The sequence below is a fragment of the Conger conger genome, chromosome 13 (genome assembly GCF_963514075.1).
Source record: "Conger conger chromosome 13, fConCon1.1, whole genome shotgun sequence".
Taxonomy (NCBI): Eukaryota; Metazoa; Chordata; class Actinopteri; order Anguilliformes; family Congridae; genus Conger; species Conger conger.
Genome location: NC_083772.1, coordinates 26,825,399 through 26,851,126, shown reverse-complemented (window position 1 = coordinate 26,851,126; position 25,728 = coordinate 26,825,399). Strand labels below are relative to the sequence as shown.

At 44.8% G+C, this 25,728-nt stretch overlaps 1 protein-coding gene across 2 annotated transcripts in view; it reads left to right on the top strand.

Moving 5' to 3' along the window:
- Positions 1-14,413: 14,413 nt before the first annotated feature.
- zbbx (zinc finger, B-box domain containing) overlaps positions 14,414-25,728 on the top strand; it is a 34,098-nt gene continuing 22,783 nt past the window's right edge. The window contains exons 1-7 of one of the 2 annotated variants that reach the window (XM_061218145.1): positions 14,414-14,523; positions 15,138-15,263; positions 16,610-16,723; positions 19,318-19,399; positions 19,730-19,778; positions 19,953-20,071; positions 22,407-22,502. In XM_061218145.1, coding sequence (XP_061074129.1) covers positions 15,202-15,263; positions 16,610-16,723; positions 19,318-19,399; positions 19,730-19,778; positions 19,953-20,071; positions 22,407-22,502 — 522 coding nt within the window. In that variant the 5' untranslated portion in view covers positions 14,414-14,523; positions 15,138-15,201. Of the gene's footprint in view, positions 14,524-15,137; positions 15,264-16,609; positions 16,724-17,527; positions 17,638-19,317; positions 19,400-19,729; positions 19,779-19,952; positions 20,072-22,406; positions 22,503-25,728 lie in introns of those variants that run through there. The other variant, XM_061218146.1, reaches the window with a different exon arrangement.

Sequence of the window (25,728 nt, the reverse complement as noted above, 5' to 3'; positions counted from 1 at the left end):
TCCTCTTATATATTTTATGTTGGGTGGAGCTGGGCAGCACGTAGGGTTATGAGCCTGGTGAGCAAGGCTTTTGGGGACCTGCAGTGAGGTTGTGAAGGATGGCAGCATTCTGTGTTTAAGATGGCTTCCTCATGAAGTAACAATAACCACACTGAAGTATCCAACTGCCTCCATTCCTACACCAAACACCTCACCTTCAAGAATTTCTATATCACTCATTTTCTTTAGTTAGTAACAATTTATACAAGTATAAATATATAAATTGGAAGCAGAAATGCATAACGCTGTTCTACAAAGTTAAAGGATGAATACCAATGAACAGGCTGCAGAATGTGAAATATGAAATTAGATTTTTTTGGACAATGCCACATGCAAACACTGGAGACTCTCCATTCAGCTTGGAATGCCAATCAGGGACTTTTGTGTTTTTTTCCCCATGATCTCTGTGACTATTATTAGAAGAATGTTCTGTGCTGCATGTTTAAGAGCTTTTGAATAAGAAATAAGAAAAACAGGCTTTGGCGTTAGTACCGGTTCATAATATTCCATTAGATTGACAGAATGATAGAAATGCACAGGTGCTTTTGTGTTATTGTGATGTGACAATATTCCCTTTGTAATGATCAACCTGATTGCTTCCATTATTGTTGTCATTAATATAAATGGCCTTGCTCTTGTGTACAGCATCACAAAGAAATATGAAGCATGCAGACTGAATTCCAGCTTGCCGATGCAGCGCGCTGACTTGGTTTGATTTGAAAGTCAAATCAGCTATCCCAATTATTCTAGCTGAAATTCCCAATTAATTTTATTCATAGTGTGTAACATTGCTACTGCATGGTACTCTGTTTCAAATACAAATGGCCAGAAAGAAGGAATATTATAATGTGCCCCTGAACCTGTGTGTGTATTAGCATTTCAAACTCAGCTATATGGTTAAATAAGTATCCTTTCTGCTACTTCTGCTATTGACGGAGGTATGTTATTTCTATTTTTTGTTTTTTGTTTTGTTTTGTGTTTGCAAAAATGCAGTAGCAATGCACATCAGGCCAAACACTGGGCCAAACGGAGCCTTGTAGAAAATCAATAACTCCTCAGCACTTGTCCAAGAACAAGCTGTCATTATATTTATCCTTTTAAATTTTTTTATTATGTCCAACAAAAAATAATTCAGTAGATCAAGTTTAATCAAATGCCTTTCATTGCAGATGTCCCCATCTTAACCAATCTAATTAAAATGTTTTGTTTATTTTTTCCAATTACTTGAAAAGGGCACAGCTATAAGCAAACAATTTGACAAAATTATGTTTTTGTTTTTTTGGAGGGGGAGGGGGGGATAAGCCATGTTTTCAAATGTTTCTTTCCGTGTTTGTGAAATTTGGGACTCAATAGCAAAAATTCAATTAGAATGTTGCAAGGGAATTGCCTTGGATCCTAAAAAGCAATTGCTTTTACTTGTACATGAAAAATCAACCAAGACAGGTGTTTCCAAATTGCTTTTTGTCTGAAAATGTGATAACATGTAATTTGAGCAAGCCACAATTGCGTATAATAGCTCACAACTTTAAATTATGGAACTTGTACATATTTCGCATTTTCCTTTTGATTGAGAGAAATCCTAAGGTCTACCTCTTCATATTAGAGTGTGCGCACTCATCTTTATAGTGGTATATACTGAAATTCTATACTTATTCACCTTGCTGCAAAGTGCTGTCTCTGGACTCTCTTCTTGCCTTGATATTTTCCTACCCCATTGAGCACAGCAGTCCTGGTGCTGACTGTAAAAACTTTCCTGTTGAGGTTAATTTCTTGTCCATAAATGAAGTTGGCTGGGACACGCAAACAGTCTCCTTGAGATTTGGTTGAGGCTCAACGATAGTGATTGTAACCATATTTCCAAAAGCACCGTAGAGGACTAAAAAGGCAAGGGGTATCTCCTTTTAATGATAACCCACATACATCACTGTTTGCTTGTATGGATGTGTCTTTGTTTACTACTGTACGTATTTATGTATCTTTATATTTGCGAGTGTCTATGGCCTCACGCTATGAGATGTGAAAATATCCAAGGATTTATAGGGCTCTTTATAGAGGGAGAGAGATTGTAAAGATCTGGGACAGGAGCTGTACAGACAGTCAGGCTGAGACTGTGGACACTGGCAGGGAGAAAGCACACAGCCTTTGGTCTTCCTGGACAGCAGACGGACACCCTCTGGACTTCTGGTCTGTATCCCTGAAAACAACTGCCAGACTGCATTCCACATAACAAACAGGAGTGAGCTGTGGCCGTCTTTAAGACGGTACTAGCAACAGGCTCAAAACCGTTTGTGTTTTTATGTCATTTAACCAGTGACAGCTTAATTTCAGTGAATGAAATTGCCAAATTATGTCCCCAAGTCTTAATAATAATGATTAAAATTAGCCTGCGTCTGTGGTATTAATGGAATTCACATGTCTCAAGTGTCAAAGATGCTGTTTTAATGCGTAACTGCTCCTCTTAGAAGTTGGATATATGATGCTGTGGTTTTTATTGTTGAGCAGTTTAATCTCTAATGATTTTGGGATGTGAAAATTACTATATCAGCTGTTGGGGAGTTCAGGAGCTGAATCAGCTGCATAAACAGACTGAATGTAGTCATTTCACATAACTTACACTGCACATGGTTATACTACATTCAAAGTAATGCTGTGTTTCTAAAAAAACATAATTGTGGGATATACTATACTATCATAGTAATACATCATACACTTATATTTCAGTAATGCTAAACTGTATTGCATTCTGTGCTAACAACATTCTGTATTTTTACATAATGCACAGTGCAGTGTAAAAGCTACAACAGCAGCAAAGATTTAAGAACACAGCCAATTCCATAAGTGCAGTACTCCAACATATACTCCAGGGCCTTTGCCTTTCATTAGCATGCATCCATCCTCTGTTTGTGCCAGGCAGCTGTTAAGGGGAAAATGTGCTGACCAAACAGGGTTAGGGTCGATTCCGTTTCAACTCACTTACTTCTGCAAGTGAAGTTCAACTCACAAATTGATAATCCACCCTGCGATGGACTGGCAACCTGTCCAGGGTGTATTCCTGCCTTTCGCCCAATGTATGCTGGGATAGGCTCCAGCCCCCCTGTGACCCTGTTCAGGATAAGCGGGTTAGGATAATGAATGAATGAATGAAATTGATAATCCACACTTAACATTATGTTTTTTTAATTTTTTTATTCCTAAAACTCATTTTGAATCATTCATTTAAGTGACTTAACGTATATGGGTTTGACCCCAAGTTTAAGGCTAGCAACTTCACAACACAATGTTTCTTTTGCATTTTGTACTTCTGTACCAGATTAAGATCTACAAGCTGTTCTTAGGCCCTGGAGTCAGTCAGCTGGACCAGTCTGCACACTGAGGGTTGTGTGTTTAAAATACAGAACTTCCCCTTCATATTTCAATTTGTAAGGAGAGTGAGTCACATCTTCAAAGGGCCCAAATATTCTTTCAAGTCCTAGTGAAAGGCGAAGATCCTAATAAGCCCATTCCCAGTCATGACTTCCAAACAAAAATCACACATTCCATCTATCTTCTAGCTCTTAATGCCTTTTTAATTGCCTTTTGATTACCAGTAAATACTTAATTTCTCCTGTGTGCCAGTAAGTTTTAGGTTATTTTCCTTTTAAAGACACAGAACGCATTTACAGGCGTGATGAAAGGTGCAGGAGAGACGTAACACATGGCTTGTCTCTTTTGATTTTATTAACTGTAAAATATATTTATCTTGACTTTATTCCCTCACAGTCAGTTTCTCTGTGTATATTCCTGAGCAGTTGGATCCATATGCGCAGACAAAGTGAAATGCAAATTCTATTTTCCCCCGAGCACTTGACATTCTGAAAGTAATTCTGAATGTTCTCTGTTGCAACTTTCAGAAGAGACAGCAATGCCATATGCCTTATAAGAGCCTCCACGTCTAATAAAGGTTTCAGTCTTCATTCACAAATTAATGTGGAAGTGAGCTGCAGGGGGTAATTATTCCATTGGAAAGCCTAATAGGAACCCATGAGACTTTACCCTGATAACAAAAGAACAAGGTCGTGTTAAGTGTGTCAGTACATTCTGATAGAATAAAGTATTTTATATAGTACTAGTTTGAAAATGAGTGTGGCCTGATGGTGTGTGTGTGTGTGTGTGTGTGTGTGTGTGTGTGTGTGTGTGTGTGTGTGTGTGTGAATTGTTCTCATAATGGTATAGTTTGTTCACATGCTTTGGGCGGAAAGAGTTTAAATTAGTTTTTGATTGGTGAATGCGTCTCGGTGTAAGGAATATAGCAACCGAATATATTATAGATCTGTGCTTTGGGAAGAACTGACAGCATCCCCACCCAGGTAAGGGGAGGGGTGGGGTGGCCAGGGGGAAAGTGGGCGCACATGCCTGTCCAAAGCAGGGAAAGTAGGGGTGTCACATGGTAGAGGGAATAGTATTCGAAATTCAAATATTCAGAGGTATTAGATTCAGCTTTTCCTCTTCCGAGAATAAAGGTGGCCTCCTGTCTTTGAGAACTACAGCAACTTTGAGGGGGTAAAAGAACTGGTTCTCTTTTGCAAGTGGTTTCCTGTTAGGGAAATCATTTTGATACTCTCTAGGATTCCAAGAAGATGCCGGGCGATCCCATACAGTATATGCTACACACGCACACATTCTAAACTGAAAAAGCTAACTTTAAATATTTGGAGCAGGATTCATGCCCGGCTGATGTGTCAAGTGAAGCCTTCCTTCTGCCCAGAAGTTTCCTGTACCTTCATGAAGACAAAACCTTGAGCTGATTCGTTGAGACGTATAGAGTATAACGTAACATAAGATAAATCTAAGTTTTTCCTCCAGAAAACATTGAAACAGTAAGTCAGCATCAACCCCCCAGTTATAGCCCAGTTCAGTTGTCTTTTCAAGTTGTGTTTTTGTTGCCTTCAGTTGTGTCATGTGATATATTGACTAAGGTTCACTCTAGGCCTGCTCAGTTTCTGGTTTTAGTTTTCAGTGACTATTAATCACCTAATGGAATTAATTAGACATTTACCGTGATTTATGCATCCCTCTTTGTGTCTTTGTGGCTCATGAGATACTGCAGGCACAGAGAACCAGAAAAGCAGACAAAACAACTTTGGTAGTGGCATCTTTGGGGAGCAGAACATGACAGGGACTATGTGGCAGGTGCTGAAAGGTCCAAATCAGGATTTATGATGCACATTCACCAAAACAACAGCATCGCAGTGATGTAAATTTAAGGAATGCTTTGTTTATGGGCCACTATCAGAAGTCTAACAAAAAAGATGGAGTGCATCTATCAACCTGGTGGGTTTGCACGCATCCATGCTTTCATACACCTGAACAAATCTCATTTAACACTGCTGTTTGCATAACTCACTGTGCTCCGGGTAAAAAGAAATATGCCCTAAAAATTCGAAATTGGATATATAAACTGCTTAATTGGAATTATTTGTCATCCTATAAATTCAGCTGACACTGCATATTCTGGAAAGTCTGCAGAAATGGAAAGAAAGGCACTGAGTCTGACAGAACTCATACACTCAGTGACCACTTTATTAGGTATATCTGTACACCAGCTTGTTAATGAAAATATTTAATCAACCAATCATGTGGCAGCAGGTAAATGCATAAAAGCATGCAGACATGGTCAAGAGGTTCAACTGTTTTGCAGACCAAATGTCAGACTGGGGAAGAAATGTGATCTAAGTGACAGATCTCCTGACATTTCCATGCACAACAGTATTTAGAGTTGTGCTCTAGAGACTGTTATAACAAAAACATCCAGTGAGCAACAGTTCTGAGGACAAAAATGCCTTGTGCTCAGTGAGTGTATACACACGCACACACTGAACATACACATTGGTAGTAGACAGCAGGTCTTCAGTGTGTCCTAACTGAGATTAGTGCTTCCTGTCAGCCCTGTGGAGCAGCAGTCTGCTCTATGTCCTCAGCGGAACAGGAAAACACACAAGCACATCTGTACAGCAGGCCTGGAATGAGGGCACGGGCCTCATTAAAGTTTGATTTATACAGACTGACACTCTGATCTGAAGAGAAAATAAGGGGCAGACCTGTAATCATGGTGGTGTCTTTTAAAAGGAGGGCCAGTCAAATGCCAACTCAACTTCATCAGCATGATGGAGCCACAAGGATGGTGAATCTTCAAAGCTATTGCAGCGTTTGGCTCGGATTTACTCCTCTTTACATATTCAGCTTCCCCGCGTAACACGATTGGAATCACGCTGGCGATGACTTCATCTCACCTTGACGGCACTGTACGCTTCCCTGAGAGCGACTGCCAGGTGAACAGAGAGTAATGGCGATGATTAGAAGGTCTCATGACAGCGAAAGTCAGTGACCTAAAAATTAAATGGAGGGTTGACAAGACGCTGTGTTCTGTCTCTCTCTCCCTCGCTTTTTCTCTCCTTTTTTCTTCTCGCTTTCACTGTCTCTCTGCCTGTCAATATTTTGTCACTCTTTCCCTTCTGCTTCCCTCACTCCTTCTCTCGCTGTCTCGCTGAGTGAAGGCAGTGAATCAGGCCCCCTGACAGGCCCAGTCAACAAGTGTGGCAGTGGAAATCCATAGCGACACAAACCTGCTGATCAGAGATCCCGTGCTGACTGCTGAGTGCACACACCACAGCCATAGATACAGGGAACGGTCAGCACTTCAGGTGGTCATTAGACGCCAGGCCACCCTGAAAGTGGTCATTAGTGACTTGTCAGCACCAATGCTGGTCATTATTTGCCAGCTGATACTAAAGTTGGTCCGGTAACGCAAGTAATAGAAGCAGGCCAACAGCATAGTGCATATTAGAAACCAGGAGTTAGCAATGAGATGTGGGATTCCTAATATTACAGAGGCACAATAGAGACCCTTGTAATATCTTATCACCCGGTCATAGCCCTCATAAACTTTACCCACCCATATATCCTTCACCGACTTGACCAACATCCCTACTCAAATTTAACATTGAATTTAACATTGAATTACTTTCTCATTTCCACATCCCTTTAAATTTGGCCTCACAGCGGGCCAAATTTGGGATGGATGTGTTGGACGGTGAGACAGTGATTCAGCACAGTTCTGTGCAAGTAATTTGGAACTGGTGGGGGCAGGAAATGAATGATTTGGAAGAGGAGGTTAGGACAGTAGGAATGTGATTGTTCTGAAACTACTTCAGTTTAAATTTCTTCGCATATAAACCAATATTCTGATTCCACTTCCCAGAAAGTAGTTTTCTTCCATGGGGAAACTAACCCTGCTAAAAGTGCACAATAAACCTGGAATTCAAACAGCTAGAAATACAGATGGTAAATATTGATATCATTTTATTTTTACTTGTTTGTTATGTACATATAGTCATCTAAGTGTTAAAGAATGTGTGTGCTTAACTTCCACAAAACACAGACTCTCAATTCTGTTTTACCATGACTTCTTAAATCATTGAGGAGCTCAGTGGATTGGACTCATCCAAGGAAGAGACTGAATCGGGTGTGACAGTTCTGCCCAGGGACACGTCCACACATATAATATCTTTTCTAATATCCTGCCTCTTCCAATTTCTCTGGGAATTGACCGTAGTCATGAAACAAGGTTATGCATACAAAGGTTTTATTCAATTTCTGCAGGATTGATTTTGTTCGCTGGACGGATGAGGCATCCTGACTTGAAGGAGACGAAGGGGAAGAGACATCCGAGCCCTTTGAAGTCCAGAAATAAAAAGTGCTTTGAGTCCTAAAATCTGTTCCAAGGTGTGTCTGTATCTGTCTCTCTCCCTCCCCTCCCTTCCCTCCCTCCCTCCCTCCCTCCCCCCTCTCTCTTTCGCTGTCTTCCTGTCTCTCAGAGTCAGCCCAGCTCATTAATAATGCAGGGCCTGGTGGCGTTTATCATGCCATCGCCCGGTCTTTGTGTGTTCTTCCATGAAATTAAAGTTGTTTAAGCTCGTGTTTAATCAGGGAGCGTTGAAAAGTGCTGCGTTGACAGAACGTTCCGGAAACGTTGGGAGTGCACAGGAGCAGCAGCCATCAGTAATGGGGGGAATGATATTAGAATAATTAAAAGTGCAGGTGCTGGTCTCCCAGTGCACAGCAGTGCTAGCCTTCCTCCTCTCGGTTCTCCAACATTGATTTGCATTGTTTACAGTCAGGGGGAGATAAATTACCCCGGGGCCAAAATGGCCAATTAAATGAACCACAACAACAAAATCTAAGTTAGTGCTCTCTTGTCTGAGGAGTGTGGATTAGCAAGCAAGCAAGGACATATCCACTTATGGGTCAAGGGATTTATGTAAAACAAAATGTAAAAACGGCAGTAAAGCACAGAGCATTCAGTTGTGGTCATTAGTATATGATCTGAGATGATAAAGAGTGATGATAATGAAGATGAGGTGACACTAGCACAGGCAGTGGGGTGAGCACTAGCAGATGCCTTCTTGCTACTTGAAAGTCCAGTCTACTGAGTCATGGCAATGTGTGTGGGCAAGTTTGTGTGTGTATGTGTGTGCGTGTGGGTGTTGCTGACCAATTACAAATGTTTTGTTTTGGGGGGAGGGATGCCCATCATATAATGATTTATGTTTTGCCCTTCTAATCATCATGTCGTTGCACTAAATGAAGTCATGTCATTGTGGGATGACTTGGTGGTCAGTTTCAAAAAGGTTCCAAAGTGACATTGGTCCTTTCACAGGTGAAGGCAATAGATTGTTCAGTATCTTTTTCCTTGAGGGGCAAAGGGGACATGTCATAGTTATTGTACAAATATTGTTCAGGTTGAAAAAGGAGACCACCCCGGTTCTGAAACCCTCCTCAGATGACCTCTAGATGGCACTGCAGTCAAGAGCAACACACTCAACATGGGAGACGAATGTCCAGAATGCTTTCCCTATTTACCAGCTACAGCTACACAGGAGAATGTGACACCTCACAAAACCCTCCACTTACCTTCCCTACTCTCCTCCTAAAATTAATTCATCTGTGCCACAATTAAAAAGCCACTGATGCAAAATATCCAAATAACCTACAAATCTGGAAATAGAAATAGAAATGCCCTGACATTTATTTTCTTTTTGCATTCCAGTTCATATTGCACCTTGGAGGAATAAAAGATGGCAAATATGTCTACTTAACCATCTCCATGAGCAGTAATTGGAGGGACATTTTTCTTCATTTGCATTAAGAGTGCACCAGCCGACCCGCGCGCTGCCCTCCATCATGTGCGCGAGTCTCCAATCGTAAACTATCAGCAAACCAAGAACAGAGATGAAGTCTGACAGCTTGGCAGGGCCCTGCATCAGACATTTAGCACTCCCTTTTTCAGGGTGACAGCGTGTCATCTCTATCAGCGCTGATTTGGCTTCTCCCTCCCTCACACCCTCCTCCCCCCCCCTCTCCCTCCCACCCACCCCCTTTCTCCTCCTCTCCCTTTCTTTCTCTCTCATCCCAGCTCCTCCTCTCTGATTGTTCAGGGGAGCCTCTGAGAACACGCTGTCCTGCTGGGAGCTACCTGCTGGGTCCCCCACACGCTAATGTCCAAAAGGTCTCTGGACTGTGGGGACGGTGATGAGCCAGCCTAATTTGTGGTGCCACTCTGCCCCTGGTGCTGTTGACGCCTTCGGTGGTTTTTTGCCCCAGAACTTTGTGTTTTTTAGTCGAGCTCCTAGATTGTCACCTGTTAGGAAAGGCTCAGATGGCTCACGCACTTGTTGGATTTCTCCCTGGTCTACATGCACAGACGTATGTACACATACTGTGTGCATGTGTGTTGTGCCCTCCATGTTTTGGACAAAGACCCATTATGTCTTGATTGGCCTCTGATTTGCCACAATTTTAGATTTAGAATCACACAATTAAGAGCACATTCTCAGATTTTAGGATTTAATATACAGATTTTATGTATATTTTTATACATTTTGGTTTCCCCATGTAGATATTACAGCAGTGTTTATACATAGTCCCCCCATTTCAGGGCACCATAATTTTTGGGAAACATGGCTTCCCATGTGTTTGTAAAAGTCGTGTTTAATTGCATCCTTAGCGCAGGTATAAGAGAGCTCTCAGCACCTAGTCTTTTGATCACCTTTGGAAACTACCATTGCTGTTAACATGAGGACCAAAGCTGTGCTGTGCTGAGCTGAAGCCATTATGAGACTTAGAAACAAGAATAAAACGGTTAGAGACATTAGCCAAACCTTAGTCTTATCAAAATCAACTGTTTGGAACAAAATTAAGAAGAAAGAGAACACTAGTGAGCTTACTAATCACAAAGGAAGACAAAAGAAGCCAAGGAAGACCTCCACAGCTGATGACAGAATTCTCTCCATAATAAAGACGAATCCCCAAACATCTGTCTGACAGATCAGAAACACTCTTCAGTAGTCAGGTGTCAATTTGTTAATTACCACTGTCTTCATGAACAGAAATACAGAGGCTATGCTGCACGATGCAAACCACTGGTCAGCTGCAAAAACAGGATGGTCAGGTTACAGTTTGCCAAGAAGTACTTAAATGAGCTACCGCAGTTCTGCAAAAAGGTCTTGTGGACAGATGAGAGGCAGATTAACTTATATCAGCGTGATGGCAAGAGCAAAGTATGGAGGAGAGAAGGAACTGCCCAAGATCAAAAGCATTTGTATGCTGAAGAGAAAACAAGCATGAGCTACACATGGCTGCAATACAGGCCTGGCAGGGCATCACCAGAGAACACACCCAGCAACTGAGCTAAATCACAGCAGTCACCGCACGCAAAAGATAGACAACACAATACTTTATGACTTTAACATGACTACTTTACATTTACATAACATTGTTGTGTCCTAAACTATGAATAAACACTGCTGTAATTTCATTTAAATAAAATATAAGCACTTTAATGTTAATTGTGTGATCCCAAATCTAAAATTGTGGCATATCAGAGGCCAACCAAGACATAATGGGCCTTTGTCCCAAACATTATGGAGGGCACTGTAAACATATGTGTGTATGTGTGATGCTGCTCTACCAAGGTTTTTAAAGACCAGCCGTCACAAACGCTGTCTTGTTTCTCAGTGAAAAGGTCACAGGTTTCCTCGCTCCATCACAGAACTGGAAAATCTCAGCCGGTGCCTGCCGCCCTCCGCTCCGTTAGATCTCCGTGTCCCAGAGGTGCTGCAGATGACAGCACTGACAGGGTGACACTCCTGACCCCGCTGCTCTTGGGCAAGTACATTATTAGGCATGAGCGTTTCGCCCGGATCCACACACACTGCACGCCCCCTGAGTTGATAGGGAAGGCCGAGGGCCATGAAGGCATCCAATCAGGAGAGAGATGGACAGCACAGGAGAGCATTGGATACACCCCCACAGAGCTGTAGGCTTGAATCTTTGGGAGGAGGTGCTGTGGTTTTCCTAGGTGCAGAACTGATGATCCTATGTAATTCAATTCATAGTGCAGGACAATATGTGTCAGACCAGTGAAAAGAGTTAGAGTCCTGAGGAATTCTAACAAAAAAATAATATATTGTGCCAATGTAATTTTCAACACATCAATATGTAATATAAAGATGCAAAGTAAAACAGTGCAAAGTAAAACACTGGGTTTTTAAAAAAAGCATTACACAAAGTTTATAATGAATCAGTTTATTGTATGATACTTTAATATGTTTTTTATGTTGTTTACTGCACAACAAACAATAGCAGCTGAACACTGTTAAACATACCGTATTCATATTTTAGACCCTAGAAACTTAGCAATGAAGAGCCAATTACATTTAACAAACTAAATTTATTTGGCCATTCAGGATATTTCACTGTTCAAAATAATAAAATAATTGAATAGAAAATCTATGAGCATTGTTCAGTGGATTCATATGGTTAAAAATAAATTTCTTCAAGAGAAGATAAATATAAGTGCTTCATAGAAGCAAGCCGTAGCGCAGTAGCATATTGGGATATATTGAGATATTAAGGACATGTCATCGGAATACAGAATTAAAAACAAGCTCATTCAGAGGCTTGTGTTTAGTTCCATTTCCTCCAACTAAAACACATTTATAGCATGCTATGCACAAGATAAACAAACAAATGGTGCAGCTAGATCTCCAACTGTCTGAATGAGCACGGCTCTCTTTCTCCTCACTGTGCCATCACTTTAACAGCCTGCGCACCGCACTGAACTTAGCTAATAATAGCCACCACCGGGGTGTGCTGCCAGCTTCTTACAGTCTTAATCAGAGGAAGGTGACATTAAGTGACATTAGATGCTGCGTCAGCTCTGGTGTTACATTTTAGTTATGGTTATTTACTTATTTAGCCTGACTAATGACCGGAATATTTAGCAAAAGCTGAATTTTATTTTTATTTTTTTTGGCAGCATGAATTAGCATATGATAGCTGGCCTGCCATTACATTTATTTGCACACATACACACACTGACACACACACACACACACACACACACACACACACACACACAGCTTACTGTACTCGCAGAAGAGCATCTTCAGAAGATACTATAGAAATGATGTATGCATTATTAATTACAATCATAACCATTTGTCATGTAAGCATTCAACATGCTAGAGCAGTATTCCCTTTAGTATGTGTGCAGTTGACTGTGATCAGATTAATTACTTTGGTGTTGATTGGAAATGAATGAATGAGCATTCCTGAGAGGATATTGAGATTGTGTGATAAGAAGTACACATGTGATATCTACATTGTGTATTAAATACTTATTAAACACCAGGTTTATCTGCTATCTTCTGACAGCAATTATAATGACCATTATGATTGTGATTAGAAGAGTAGAATTCTAATATTGAAATACAAACGTATCTTTACAATTTATTTGATGGGTAAAATAATGTGAGTCCAATTACACATTTAAAATTAATGCAAATAAAGCTTAAAATCAAAATATAATTGCAAATATTGGTGTCCTTTCACATGTTTCTGTTATCCTGCTGTTCTCTCTCTCACTGTCTCTCTCTCTCTCACTCATTATTATGTGAGTAATTGTGGTTGGCTGGTTTGGAGAACAGACATTTCTGTCACTGGTCCATGTTCACGCTTTTGCTTGTCCATTGCTTGTGCTTTTTGCTTCTCTCCCCTCCTCATTCTCTGTTCCTCTCTCCTTTCCCATCATTCTTTCGCTCACACTCTCTCCTCCTACCCCCTCCCTCTCTTTCATTGCCACGCTCCTCATCAGCATGCAGTTACATACCTGGCTGGCCTCATGCTGGCAGGAGCCAAAGTTGTAAGATGGGATTGCATTTTTGTGAAGCGACTCAAACAGATTAAGTAGCGGGTAAGGAAGACGGTGTCTGGTGGAGGGTTGTGGACCTTGTGTAGGGGTGACTGTGTCCCGGTGGCAGGTCAATATTCCTGCTTCCCACACCCTGCTGAAGGGTGGACCCCAACCATGGAGGGGGTCCCAGACACCTGCCGTCACCAATGAAGGAGACGGGCTGGCGCCTGCTGAGGTAATCGGCCCCTGCCACTCCTCTCAGTGTGGAGGACGGGGGACTTAGGGTAGGGGAGATATGGAAGGGTGCCTTTGCAATAGCTGATCTGAAAGCTCCTCTTTTTCCCTCTGACTGCAAATGAGGCCTGGTTCCAGTATTGTTGTTATCGGAGCCATAAGACTGGGCTAGTGGTGACTCTCTGGAGAGGTCAGGGCTGGTCAGTCAGGTGCGGCTTAGGAAGAGGAGGAGAAAGGGGTTCTGCTAGGGATCAGACATCTCAGAACACTCGTAACTGAAATGGCTGGATTGACATAAAATTAAACTAAATACAATAGGCAAATAATTTAAATATTTTATAAATAACAGACAAATGTAGAGCAACATTATTGTGCTTATTATTTAAAAAATTCTAATTCATCATTATAAAACCGAACTCTTGCTTGGTTCCTTTGATTACTAATTTAGACATACTGACTCACAGCAGCACTTAATGAGTTTTTTTACGACTGTAATCAAAACATCATCTATCCAAATTTTGATTTAAATAAAGTAATGATTTTCATTAAAGAATTCCAGCTGGCCATGATTGAAGTACCAACAGGGGTCTTTTGATCTTTGGAATTGATTATATTAGACAACCAAAATTTTGTTTCTCTGCAGCAGTGGCAGTTAATGTGTAAGCACATAGTTATATCTTGTACAGCTTTAGATAGTCATTAGTTCTTACACCCCACGTTTAGTCTAAGCTCTGTCAAATAGGTTGAAGCAAACATATGATTTCTTCCACTCTCGTTGAACTGTTCACGTGCAATCATTTCTAGACCAGTCCATTGCACTAAAACTCAGCCTACCTAATGTCATTGAGAGCGTTCCCACAATGGCTCTCGCGAGAGTTCACGTCTCCATAGAGACGCACATATACAAACGTTGCCTGGTTCACAAACTTCTTGTTGATGTTGAAGTAGCGTAAGGTAACGTAAAAAACAAACAAAGAAAAATGTCCACAGTTTAAGGAAACAATCAAGACAGCTCTGAGGTAAATATCTACACGAAGTGTTGATATTAATTATATGCAGCCTACTTTGGAAGGATGACATTTCTTTTCAATAGCTGGCTTGTTAATTTCATTTCGAATGTGCTTCCTGTCAAAAAACGGGTGTTAGACCTGAAAATACTGCCAATCGCAAATAACAAGTTAGCTAGCTAGAAAGTTATGTTCACAGTTTATGTTTTAAGTTACGCAATTAAGCAAACAAAACAACAGAAGCTAGCTATTTAGATGGCGTCAGCTGGGTCTGTTAATGTATGGTCATTCAAAGCACTTCCCACGTTAGATGCCTATTGCTATCTAGAGTTAAGTGATGGGTACGTGGCTAACGCCAGGCAACATGTTTTGAGTTATGGAATTTGCCTGTAATCAGTCAGCATATAACGTTACATTTGGATAATTGCCCTACATGGCCAGCTAATGTCAATGTTAGCTAAGGCTATAGCTATTTGATGATGCAATTCATTTTATTTCCTTAATATTTATCATGTGTTTTTTATAAGGATGTGTTTCACTAAGTTACGTCACATTACATTACATTAGAGTCGTTTGGCAGATGCTCTTATCCTCCAGCACAAATGTTTACCGTGTTTCTATTATAGGAAGGGGTAAACTCGAAAGCGATAGCTTGGAATCCAGAAAAGTGACCAACTCTCAAGAAGAAACATGAATTTAAATTCTTTTGTGGTTGTTCCCAACAAACTCAATTCAATGAAGCTGAAACGCAGGTCAGTGCATCAATTTATCTGTCTCTGTGTTATTTGTATAGGTAACGTTAAATCAGTCAAAGCCTGTTATGTACGGTGCAGGGAACCCAGACGCAGACCACAGGATAATCCAAAAGAGTAGTTTTAATGTCCAGTAGTCACAAGCCAAGAGATCCAAAACACAGCCAAAAACGAAAAGCAAAAGAATGGTCGAAAAAACAAGCGAGAGGTCAAAATCCAGAAAATCACAGGGCGAAGGTACAGCAGGGCAAAAGCGAAGTCAAGGCAAAGGGGTGTCTTTCAAGAATCTCTATAACAAGGCTTACAAACAATCGGCACTTATCAAGATCAACGTTCTGACAACGAAGCATACTGAGACTGAGGTTGAAATACAAGAGGGAAGGTGACAATCTAGGCGGGGCAGAGGAAAAGGTGGGCTAAACAAATGGACAACAGGTGGGGAAACACAATAGGGTAATAACATAATAACGGGAGGGAGACGAAAATGCGGACTGGATGCACGAAACAAAACATGTAAAACATACGGCTCCGGATTAGGGAGTAGACATTTGCATAGTTAGAAGACGTAGTGATAGTTAGAGACAGGTGCGAACACTTCGCTGAAACTAAACGAGTAATCAGGGATAGCATAGGGAGGCGGAGTTATAGAACAGTGCAGAAATACTAAGAGATAGCGTTAGTGAGTTAGTTACATGAATCTTTCTAAACTACCCAATAAAAGTGATTGTTAGTTAGTTAGTTAGACAGACAGTAAGTGTATTAATCGGATTAGTACTGTACAAAACCTAGATTAGTAGTAGTTAGTAAGAATCGTGCTTTACAACATTTAACTATCAAGAAAAAGCAGGAAGTAAGAATCGCGAGTTTAGAAAAAATGTTGAACCCCGAAAACTACCGTAACCACCCGAATAGTGGGGCACGCAGACAGGGGAGTGACTAGACTGATAAACATTCAGACGTAGACATAACAGGGGAGGGCAATAGAGAACTGAATGATAAACAAGACTAAACATGAAAACATACAGAACAAATACAGAAACATTACAAAGCCAGAAAATAAACAAATAATTAAATAAATGTTTCACCTAAATAGAGGTTGTATGTATTAAATTACTATTTTATTCTGTAAATACATCCTCCAAAATAACCCTCAGAAAAGTTTTTCATTGCAGGATTATCTGCTTGTCTGTGTCCGCATGGGAAATTGTACTGAATCGGTGGCGTTTGTTCAGAGATGTATTGATGCCTCTTTGTCAGGTTTTTAACTTCAGCCTTCCTCGGACTGTGTGCTGAGGCTCATTTGGGAAGCTTATTGACTGATGAATGCCTCCTGTTCTTTCCTATAGGAATCTGCCAGAGGTGCATCTGGATGCTGTGCAGCTGGACCAAGAGAGCAGAGTCATTGAGAGCCGTCTACAGCAGCTACGAGAAGACATGAGCCAAGAGAAAGAGGAGAGAGAGTGAGTGAGGAGGAAAGAGAGAGCAGAGGGCAGAAATTGGGGGTGAGGGAGAGAGGGGGCAGTAATGGGAGTGAGAAACCAGAAGACAAAACAGGAAGACACATTGAGAAAGGTTGTAAGTGAGAAAGGAGAGCTTGTGAGAGGGGGAAGCAGAGACTGAAAAGGAGAGAAAGAGGAGGAAGAGCGAACGCATGACAGAGGAAGGCAGTGAGAGGAGAAAAGAAAGAATAAGGCGCAATATGACCTGAGAGAGAGAGAGAGAGAGAGAGAGAGAGAGAGAGAGAGCGCATGGGAGAGAGAGAGCGTCTGTGTGATGGAAATTACAAGGTGAATGGTTGCAGTCGTACACTCCCTGGTAAATCTGCTGTTATACAGTAGTACAATTTCCTTTCCTTGAATCTATTGCTATTACGGTATTTCTCAGTAAAACAGTAGGAGAGTGGCAATGAACATGAAGAGAAGATCTCAGTTCACTGTGTACGTTTCCCATGTGGAGATTAAACCAATATCCCAAGGAGCCATGAGGAATTCGAGTTACCCATTCCTGATGCTGGCCTGCATATTCTATGGCAATCTTTTCGAGAACATTCAAATTAAGTTTGCTTGGAGCCAAAATGGCACAAATAATTATTTTTCCCTCAAAACAAACAGATCACCAGAATTATTAATGCATTTGTTTTGTGGCACACCCTTCATTCCCTTAATAACATTACGATTTGACCCAAGGACCACAGCTATGTAAATTATGGGAAGCCCATTTCGTGTGTAAATCAGAATATACGACGGTATAACTCACGCGGAGGGGAACCGGCAGCCAGAAGGCAGACGGCATACATCATGTTCTCTGAAGCACGCGCGCACACGATCAATCATAATAAATTGCTTCGGAAATCTGGGGGGAAATAAACACCAAGGTGAGTTTGTCTCGACATAACACGTATGCTTTGTTGCCGCGAAATTCATACATCACCACGCGCAAGTTAACGCCGGATAATGGGATGAAGATGTATCAGGGAGCCGTTCACTCCGACCACTTCTCGGAAAACGCACCGCTAATTAAAAGCTCACGCCTCGCACATTAAGAATATTGAGCGGCGGCCTTGGATAACAAACAAATAAGTGCAGAAGCAGTGAAATACTGCGACAGTAAGGGGTGAGGGGAGGGGTCGCCGACTGATGCCGGGAAAATTAAAGCGGCTCCGCACTCCAATCATATTCCTGCTTAAAGAGAATATCGGGGACAGAAGTAGCGTGCTTCTGTTAACTGGCTGTGCCGTTAAACAATGACAAGGTTTCTCAGGGCCACAGAGATACGCTAAAATCCGCGTATTCATCTTCCCTCTTGCCTGGTGAAAGATCCATGCGAGGTAAATAACCATTGACGTGGTTATTTACCTCGTGCTCCTATGTTCGCCCGCCTGTTAAAGGACGGCGATGCGATGAGCTTATGCTGCAGGCAGTTACAAATGCACTTTGTGGCGAGGTGTATAGCACGCCTGCGCTATGTAAAATAAGGAGAAGCTCCACGCTGAGTCCAGAATGCAGATGTAGTGTGCTGTCTGCAGTATGTACTGCTCTCTGTAGCCTTGTTTGTTTGTTGCTTGACACTAGTATGAGGTTCTAAGTTTTGACACCAACTAACAGTCTCTTCCTCCCCTTTTAATCTCAAAGTGATCTCTTCTTACTTTTTTTGTCTTCATCTCCTTCCCTCTTTTACCCAAACTGCTCTCCCTCCTTTTTTATTGCTTCCTTGTCTGTACTGCGAGTTTACACCATGGGTTTGAAGCTGTTGTAAAAGTTGAGAAATACTCAAGAAAATGTAAAAGAACAGTAGCCCTCATGGCAGCTGTCATTAGCTCTTTCAGTTTACATTCCTGGTTTAGGCTCAGTGCTGCATCACACAGTGGCTCTGGCCCAGCGGACCTTCGCCCGCATGGCAGGTAGAGCTGGGTGACTGAGCTCCTTGGAGATGCAGTTGAGCAGATAAACAACTCATTGCCAAACACACTTCAGCAAGGGAAAATAGCCCAATTATAACCTGTGTTGCTCATTATAATTATAACTGAGCCCTTAGACAATTAGGTACAATGAGGGTAGAGTAGGTGGTGAGAATGCTGTTAACTATTCGGGTGGAGTAGGTGGTGGGAATGTTGTTAGTTGTGAGGGTGTATTGGGTGGTGAGAATGTTGTTACCCTGTTTGTGTGAGCGTGTATACACGAGTGTGATGACCTCACTTCTGTGTGTATGCGGGGATCACATGACGCGTGGCCTGAGATGCACTCTGTGATGACGTAATGAAGTTGACTGGGCTCACGGTTTCTGCCTCGTCACCAGGACAGCATCTCTGTGCCTCAGCACAGAGAAGTGTGTTTACTCTGATTACCTGATGCTACGCTCCACCCACACCGTTCACAAAACAGCCTCTCTCCTCGCTGATTCATCTGCACCTCAGGGCCTGTTCCTTTCAGTGCCGCAGATGAGAGAGCATGAGCTTCACTACATTACCCCCACACACAACCAGCACGCCCCAGGGCTCCCACGTGTCCCAACTGTTTAGAGAGAGTAACGTCGCGCACCTTTTTTCCTCTTTCAGAAAGTCAGGTGGGTATCGCTGGAAGTCGGTGAAAGCCACTTCTCATGGTGTGACCAAGACCAAGGAGAACAGTTTTCAGAAGGTGAGTCACTTCAGAATCACACGTCTTATCGACCCCCTCCAAGCCATTTAAGTGTGTAAACAAGCCCTGGTAGAAAGACAGGTCAACGCACTCCAGAGCAAGAATTAGACATGGGCTGCAGAGCCAGGCCAGTCCAGCCTGGGAATTCTCCAGGTCCCAACCACAAAGACCAAAAACAAACAGTGACTCACAATATCCACAGACCAAAAGATACCCTAGTCCTCTGAAATCCGTATTACTCTTTCAAGCTGACCGTAAATGCCCCCGTTTCACATGAGAATTTTGACAATACATTTCCTAATGCATTTTTTAATGACTGGTTTCATACAGCTGTCAGCGGGGAAGGTGAAGATGAGAGTCCTTAAAGGGGAGCCAGAAGGTATGTCGTGTGTCAAGCTTTCGGCTTCCGGAAAAAGATTTCCGAGATTTTGCACTCAGCCTTGCTCATAGAGCAGGGGAAATCCAGGTCAGGGATGTAGCTGGAGGGCATGAAGCCGTGTTGTCTGACCTGTGTGTGTGTGTGTGTGTGTGTGTGTGTGTGTTCTGCGAGCAGAGCTGGGCAGGCCCACGGGGAAGGTGCCACGCCCGCCTCCGGGGGAGCAGGGGGCCAGCAGGAAGCCCAGGCTGAGGGGGAAGCCCTGCGGTCAGTGTGAGGCGCGGGCAGCCAGGCTGGTGGGTGGCTCTCTCCCGCTGAAATCCCTGCCTGCCTCTTCTCTGTGTTCTGCTGCGGGGCCTGTGTATGCGCGGTGTATAAATGAGCCCGAATAGCAGGTGCTGGTAGTTAATCTCCCTCTGCCAGGGAAGTGCTCTGCAGCCCTTAGAGCCACTGAAGAGTTCTGCTCCTGCGTCTCATCATCCACTCCACCTGCATAGCTAATGTGGCCCTCTGTCAATCTGATTATTCACTCCGTACTCAATCTTAATTTTCAAAACCCTCACAGCTGAAAACATTCTCACCACCCAATACACCTCACAGCTAAAAATATTCTCACCACCCAATTCACACTCAGAGCTAACAACATTCCCACCACCTACTCCACCCTAACAGTTAACAGCATTCTCACCACCTACTCTACCCTCACAGCTAAAAACATTCTTACCACCCAATACACCCTCACAGCTAACAACATTCTCACCACCCAATACACCCTCACAGCTAAAAACATTCTCACCACCTACTCTACCCTCACAGCTAAAAACATTCTTACCACCCAATACACCCTCACAGCTAAAAACATTCTCACCACCCAATACACCCTCACAGCTAAAAACATTCTCACCACCCAATACACCCTCACAGCTAACAACATTCCCACCACCTACTCTACCCTCACAGCTAACAACATTCTCACCACCTACTCTACCCTCACAGCTAACAACATTCTCACCACCTACTCTACCCTCACAGCTAACAACATTCTCACCACCTACTCTACCCTCACAGCTTACAACATTCTCACCACCTACTCCACACATACAGCTAATACATATGTAACACCTCAATGCTAACCCCACCCGCGCCCATTTTATTTGGGGTCAGGAGAGCTACACGCCTCCTCTGGCATGTAACTCCAAAAATCGTGATTTGTTTGAGCCGAAAGGCAGATGAAAGAAATATGTGTGCATATCGCGTTAGAGGGGTTCACTGTTTCACAGGATTTCTGCGCCGTGTTTCTGCCGTCTCTTCCCTGCTCTGCATGGTGTTCGGTGTCCGCGCGGTCTGTGCCCGTTCAGAGATGTGACTCGCGTAGGAAAGACGCGCTGTTTAGCGAGGCGCGCCGGGAGCTCTGTAATGTGTGCTTAATGTCGGGCTCAGTGTCCCGTGGGGCCGCCTGACGCACGGGCTGGTGGACGGGGGTCTGAGCGGAGTGTGTGCAGGGGGAGAGAACAGCCTGTGTGCAGGGGGAGAGAACAGCCCGTGTGGAGGGGGGGAGAGAACAGCCTGTGTGCAGGGGGAGAGAACAGCCCGTGTGCAGGGGGGTAGAGAACAGCCCGTGTGGAGGGGGGTAGAGAACAGCCCGTGTGGAGGGGGGTAGAGAACAGCCCGTGTGCAGAGGGGTAGAGAACAGCCCGTGTGCAGGGGGGTAGATAACAGCGCGTGTGGAGGGGGGTAGAGAACAGCCCGTGTGGAAGGGGTTAGGGAACTGCCCGTGGGTCCGCCAGCCCATGGGAACCGACCCCATCCCTTCAGCGGCCTCCAGCTTTCCACGAGGCTCCCCTGGTGTGGTGGGGCGACGGAAGATCCCCGTTAAACGCGCCGGCGGAAGCCGGGCGACGGCCAGCCCGGTTAAATCCCACTTTAGGGCTATTATTTATTCCCCGCCCGGCGCAGTGAAACGCTGCTATTTTTTATGGGGCCATTAAGAGGCGGTAATGGGCGCAGCTGCAGATCCAGCCCGCGTGTCCCTCTCTCCCCGGAGGAGGCCGGGGGGAGGGAGGGAGGGGGGGTCATGGGTACGGGTGGGAGGACAGCGGGGGAGGGAGGGGGCAGGGGCGTGGGCCGCAGACGGGGTGCATCCACAAGCAGAGTCCTGAGTGAGGTCACGCAGCTGAAGAGAAAGTATTCAGCCCATGGAGGAAGGGAGGTTTGGCTGAGAATGAGTCAGGCTGTTTGACCTCCCTCTGTCCTCATGCCATTACACACACACACACACAGACACAGACACACACAAACACACACGCACACAAACACACGCACGCACATCTGTTTTTCTGTCTGTCCGCTTACCTCTCCTGTCAGCTCACGCTGGCTGCCAGTGTAATTTACTCTTTTAGAAGAAATAATGAGCTCCCCCAAGATCGGCTACATTTTTATCGCAAATATGCACACAGTGGTATTATGTTCATTTTATATTTATCGCTCTCAAGTTTGTTCTCAAGCTTAAAGTTTGAAATAAGATACCGACGTATATTTCCCTTGAAGTTCTACTCCCTGTTAAGATACCTTATTTGAATCATTATGGTTTATTTACTTATTTATTTATTTATTTTCCCTTTCCCGGGGAAGATGTGCGCGGAATGCGGAGAGGACTACTGCGTAGGCTGCTTTGCCAGGTTCCACCAGAAGGGGGCACTGAAGAATCACAGAATGCTCCCCATCCAGGTAAGAAGGGGCATCTGCATTTGCAGCCACGGCTGTCATCGCCCAGCTCAGCCCCCGCCCCAGACAACAGCCGACGGACGCGTCGTTGCCGCTAAATGCCGGCCATGCGGAAGCGTTATCTTACGTGACTTCTTTCCAGAAAAAAACCCCACCGATTCCACGCACGCGAACGCACACGCGTGTGGTTTCCATGCACGTATCACACAACGGACGAGTGAACACAGGCGCTTTAAGCGCCTTTCAGACACCTGCCTAATTCTCGGGTCTGCAAACAGCCGTGTTTAGTTAATATGCGGCCTCCTATCCTGCTCTAGTCCTTGTAGCAGAACGCACCATTCCTTCTTTGACCTGCGTGCCCGGTCTCCATCCTCTCTGAGATTTTAGCGCAACGCTATGCTACCTCGCTAGTTCATTAACACTGAGCGAGATGCGCAAATGCGCAGAGCAGCTAACGCACACTGCAGCGCTTTCATGTGTCCTCTTCATGTTTATCGCACTGCTAGTGCTAGGGGGGACACGGTGAGAATGCTATTCGCCCCCTCCGTGAGCAGCCTAGGGCGGGTCAGAGACTGGCTCAGAAAGTTCTAAGCACTAGCCTGAGCCCGGGTTCCTGTCCGGGCTCCGGCGTAATAACCCATAAAGGGGGCCTGGGGGGAACGGCTGCTGGAAGCGGCGGAGAAATAAACAGCGCTAGGCAAACTAACAGATACGGTGCGAGAGGTGTTTGGAATCGTCGGGTCTGAGGCTGAGGAACTCATCCTGTAAGCCTTGGAAGGAGAACAGTCTTGCTAGTGTTTGCCTGGGGGTCGCGAGCTCTCGCTGCAGCAGTGTTTCGGGTGCTCACGAGCGGTTCTCATTACCCCCGACTAGGCTGTAGTGCGGACACGCACGTGCGCGCGTGTGTCTGTGTGAGAGAGAGAGTGTGTGAGTGTATGTTTGTGTCTGTGTTTGCTTGTGTGTTTGTGTGTGAGAGAGAGAGTGCGTGCGTGAGTGTGTGTGTGTGTTTCTGTGTTTGTGTGAGAGAGAGACTGTGTGTGCGTGCATGTGTGTCTGTATGTGAGAGAGAGTGTATGAGTTTGTGTGTATGTATCTGTGTTTGCTTGTGTGTTTGTGTGAGAGAGAGAGACTGTGTGTGTGTGTGTGTGTGCATGTGTGTCTGTGTGTGAGAGAGAGTGCATGAGTGCGTGTGTTTGCTTGTGTGTTTGTGTGTGAGAGAGAGACTCTGTGTGTGTGTGTGTGCGTGTGTGTGACTGTGTGTGTGTGTGTGTGTGTGTGTGTGTGTGTGTGAAAGAGCATGTGTGCACCTCTTCCCACAGAGACAAGGTTAGCAGGGCTTCAGATCGCAGTGTGGGGCAGCGTTAATCTCAGACGGCCGCTCGGCGCACCGGTCCCTGCAGGTGTGTTCACGCGGGGAGCAGCGGGCTGCGGGTACCCGCCATCTTGCCGTTGACCTTGGGGCCGCGGCGGCCGCTCGCGCTCGCTGTCTCTCATTACCCAGCATGCCGCACTGCGGAGCCCGGCAGGCCCGGGCACCCACCGGCTCCTCGTCACTGTCGCGGCTCCTCTTACTCCGTGATCCAAAACAAAGTTAAACAGAAGCTAACAACAAACAGGCAAACAGACAGGCGGGCGCGAGAGAGAGAGAGCGAGAGAGAGAGCGAGAGAGAGCGAGAGAGAGAGCCAGAGAGAGAGCGAGAGAGAGAGCGAGAGAGAGAGCGAGAGAGAGAGCGAGAGAGAGAGCGGTCCGTGCGGCGGGGAGCGAGGGGAGTCCGGGGAGCTGGCAGGACGCGCAGATCTGGGATTAAACGGCCGGCGCTGACGCTCATAATCCTGTTTCCTCCGCAGAAAGAAACGCTGGCGTCCGCGGCTCTGTGTCCTCCAGTGCGGATTCCCAGCGCCTTTCCCTGTCGGATTTACGGCCTTAAGAGCCGCCTCCTGCGTGCGCGCGGCCCCCGGCAGGACATTACCACGCCGTAGTTCGCCGGCTTTTTCCGCCCGCCGCCAATTTCTACACTGATTTCCCAGCGCAGTGCTGCGGCCATCCGGCAAACTTTAAACAAGTCGGCGGAGAATTAGGGGAGGCACAAAGGCGGTTTTGTGTACGGATAATCTTCCTGAAGTCCGCTGGAGCTTCGCTCGGTCTACACCGAAAAAGAAATAGCTTAAGAGCGTGATCCGTATGCAGTCTCGCACGGAGGCCGGCGGACAGGAGATGAGTTTAACATCTTAGAAAGTGTCAGACATGCGTTGTGTTCTGAAGTACACCGCATTCCCGCATCAATAGGTATGCGTGCTGTGCTTCCTGACAAAACAAATGAGGGTGGGTGCTATCGTGTGAAAGTACCCTATTGTATCCCTCGGGAGGCTCAGTCGACTCGCTTTGCATTTCCCCGTCGTTAACCTCTCTAGCAGCCTGCCTCAGTGGCTGGGCGGGGCAGGGCCGGATTCTCCGGCTGGGGACACAGGGAGCGGCGCTGACGGATAAATCCGGAACCGCGTGTGTCTGCGGGCCCACTGCGGGCCGAGCCACGTGAGGGAGAGATTATTCCCCTCTCTGTGGAAAGAGTTCACCTCTTCTCCGAAGGACATTGTAGGACACGTAGCTCTGTCTGTCATGGTCGGTTTGGTTTTTGAAGTGAAATGATGTTTTATTTGTGTGTGGGGGGGGGGGGGGGGGGGGGTGGAAGGGCGTTCTTGTTTCTGTATGTCCTTCAGTGGATTGGTGTGAGGGCACAGGGCATTAGGACGCATCGTACTGTCAGGTTTTCTCTCAAGCTGGCACATATCGCATCCTGCAGATTTTCTACCAATGTAGCGCCCTTCTCCCTGTGGTTTGGTCCAGTTGACTGTTTAAACAGAACAGCACCCCTCTCCCTGTGGTTTGGTCCATTTGACTGTTTAAACAGAACAGCACCCCTCTCGCTGTGGTTTGGTCCAGTTGACTGTTCAAACAGAACAACACCCCTCTCCCTGCGGTTTGGTCCACTTGACTGTTCAAACAGAACAGCACCCCTCTCCCTGTGGTTTGGTCCAGTTGACTGTTTAAACAGAACAGCACACCTCTCCCTGTGGTTTGGTCCAATCGATTGTTTAAACAGAACAGCACCCCTCTCCCTGTGGTTTGGTCCAGTTGACTGTTTAAACAGAACAGCACCCCTCTCCCTGTGGTTTGGTCCAATCGATTGTTTAAACCTCATTGGCAAATGGATTTAGTGAAAGATGAACT